This window comes from Sycon ciliatum, chromosome 7 (genome assembly GCF_964019385.1).
Source record: "Sycon ciliatum chromosome 7, ocSycCili1.1, whole genome shotgun sequence".
Taxonomy (NCBI): Eukaryota; Metazoa; Porifera; class Calcarea; order Leucosolenida; family Sycettidae; genus Sycon; species Sycon ciliatum.
The window spans coordinates 2,349,284-2,350,936 of NC_088649.1; the positions used below are offsets into that span (position 1 = coordinate 2,349,284).

At 47.2% G+C, this 1,653-nt stretch overlaps 1 protein-coding gene across 1 annotated transcript in view; it reads right to left on the bottom strand.

The window, feature by feature from the left end:
• Positions 1-900: 900 nt before the first annotated feature.
• Positions 901-1,653, bottom strand: part of LOC135820718 (lysine-specific demethylase 2A-like) — a 7,372-nt gene continuing 6,619 nt past the window's right edge. Inside the window, exon 6 of the mRNA XM_065333725.1 lies at positions 901-1,447. Coding sequence (XP_065189797.1) covers positions 1,413-1,447 — 35 coding nt within the window. The 3' untranslated portion in view covers positions 901-1,412. The remainder of the gene's footprint in view (positions 1,448-1,653) is intronic.

The following is a 1,653-nucleotide window of genomic DNA, read 5'->3' on the forward strand; positions in this document are numbered from 1 at the left end:
CTGGCCTTCTCTCCTCCCATCCCCTTACATCGTATTGGGGCTCCGCACACACTACATTGTCACATAGCACAACTCAACCATTCGCCACCCTGTTATTGAGCACTCCTGCTCGTTTGGTCTCGCGTATCCAAATAATAATCAATCAATCAATCAGGTTCCTACCTGTAGATGCAGCTGGGGACGCTGGTCCACAGGCCATGGTCGTCGATGAACTCCCATGTTGGATATCCGATGGAAGTAACTATGTGTACTAGCAAAGTTACACTGCCACTGATACCATGTACTAGTGATGGTGTTACCCTATGATGTGCTGTGATCCTGTGCCCTCCTGACCCCGTGCTACTGGCGAGTCCGGGTCCCGTCATTCGCGATTTAGGTGGATCAGTTCAGATTTGGGGGGGGGGGGGCAATAGAGAGTTCAAGATGCACGTTATTTTGGACGTGATGCGAAAGTTCAGCTCGCGTTATTTGCTCGCACGTCGAAAAATCATTGCGAGTGACCTGCTGCCCACGTCGAAATTTGGAGTTTTACGCCAAATTTTACGTGACATTGCGCGTCACGTCGGAAAAAACGTGCATCTTAACGTCTCTAATGGGCCAGTTTTAATTTCTTACTTTTAAGACGGGGCAGCGCCAGTAAAGGTTTTTCAGAAGCGCTCACAGAGCGATTTTTATATGGATAATTTCAGTTCTTTTTCCGTTCCCTCCCCACCCCAACCCCGAAGGTAAACATGATGAACACGCGCGCGATGTACTGTATGTAGGCATGAGAGTACGATAACACACTGATACATACCAGCCCTCTCCACCTCGCTTACCCCGCACACAGATACACAAACACGCGCATGCACACTGCACACATACGCACATGCACACGACACAAACAGGAAATTCTTCATGTAAAATGCCATGCAAAGCAGTGGCCACCGTACTTCAGGAAGTCAGTTGGGGAACAAAATAATTCAACTACAACGTGTAGACAAGCTGACGGCCAAAGCACAACATAGCAAACATGACATTTGCCCAAGGGTTGCAGTTTGCAGACCACGCCATGGAAGCAGCGAATACAGAATGTAATATCATACAAAGTGACAAGCAAAGAAGTGGCCACCATACACCAGAGACTTGCAGAAAGTCACATATCGAACAGATAGAAAAGTGAACAGCAATCTGGTACAGCCCACACAAAACAAAGCTGACCTGATACTTGTCCCAGGATCGCAAGTGGCAGATCCTTTTCGATGCATAACATGCAGGTGTACGTTACACGCATGGACAAAATCTGACCGTGTCACCAGCATACAATGTCATCACATGTATACCCCACAAGTTACACACATGCACAGTAGAAGCACAATGAAAAGCAATGGAAAAGTACGATGTGGTTGCTGAAGCATCTTCGCACTTCAAATTCAGACTTCAATGTGGTCGTCACGAGATGATATACCTGCAAGATACAAGTGATGCAGAAAGAAAGCAGAAGGTCGTGAGGTAGGCTATGAGACACCACAAACGGGTCACCTACATGTATGTTCAGGGCTAGTGCACTCGCACGCAGAATTATCATAATCGAGCATTTCCCAAACTGAGAAGTGCAAGGAAATCCACTTGCATGCACAGGAGCAATTTTGCCGCTGGTGTGATGCGCAATTC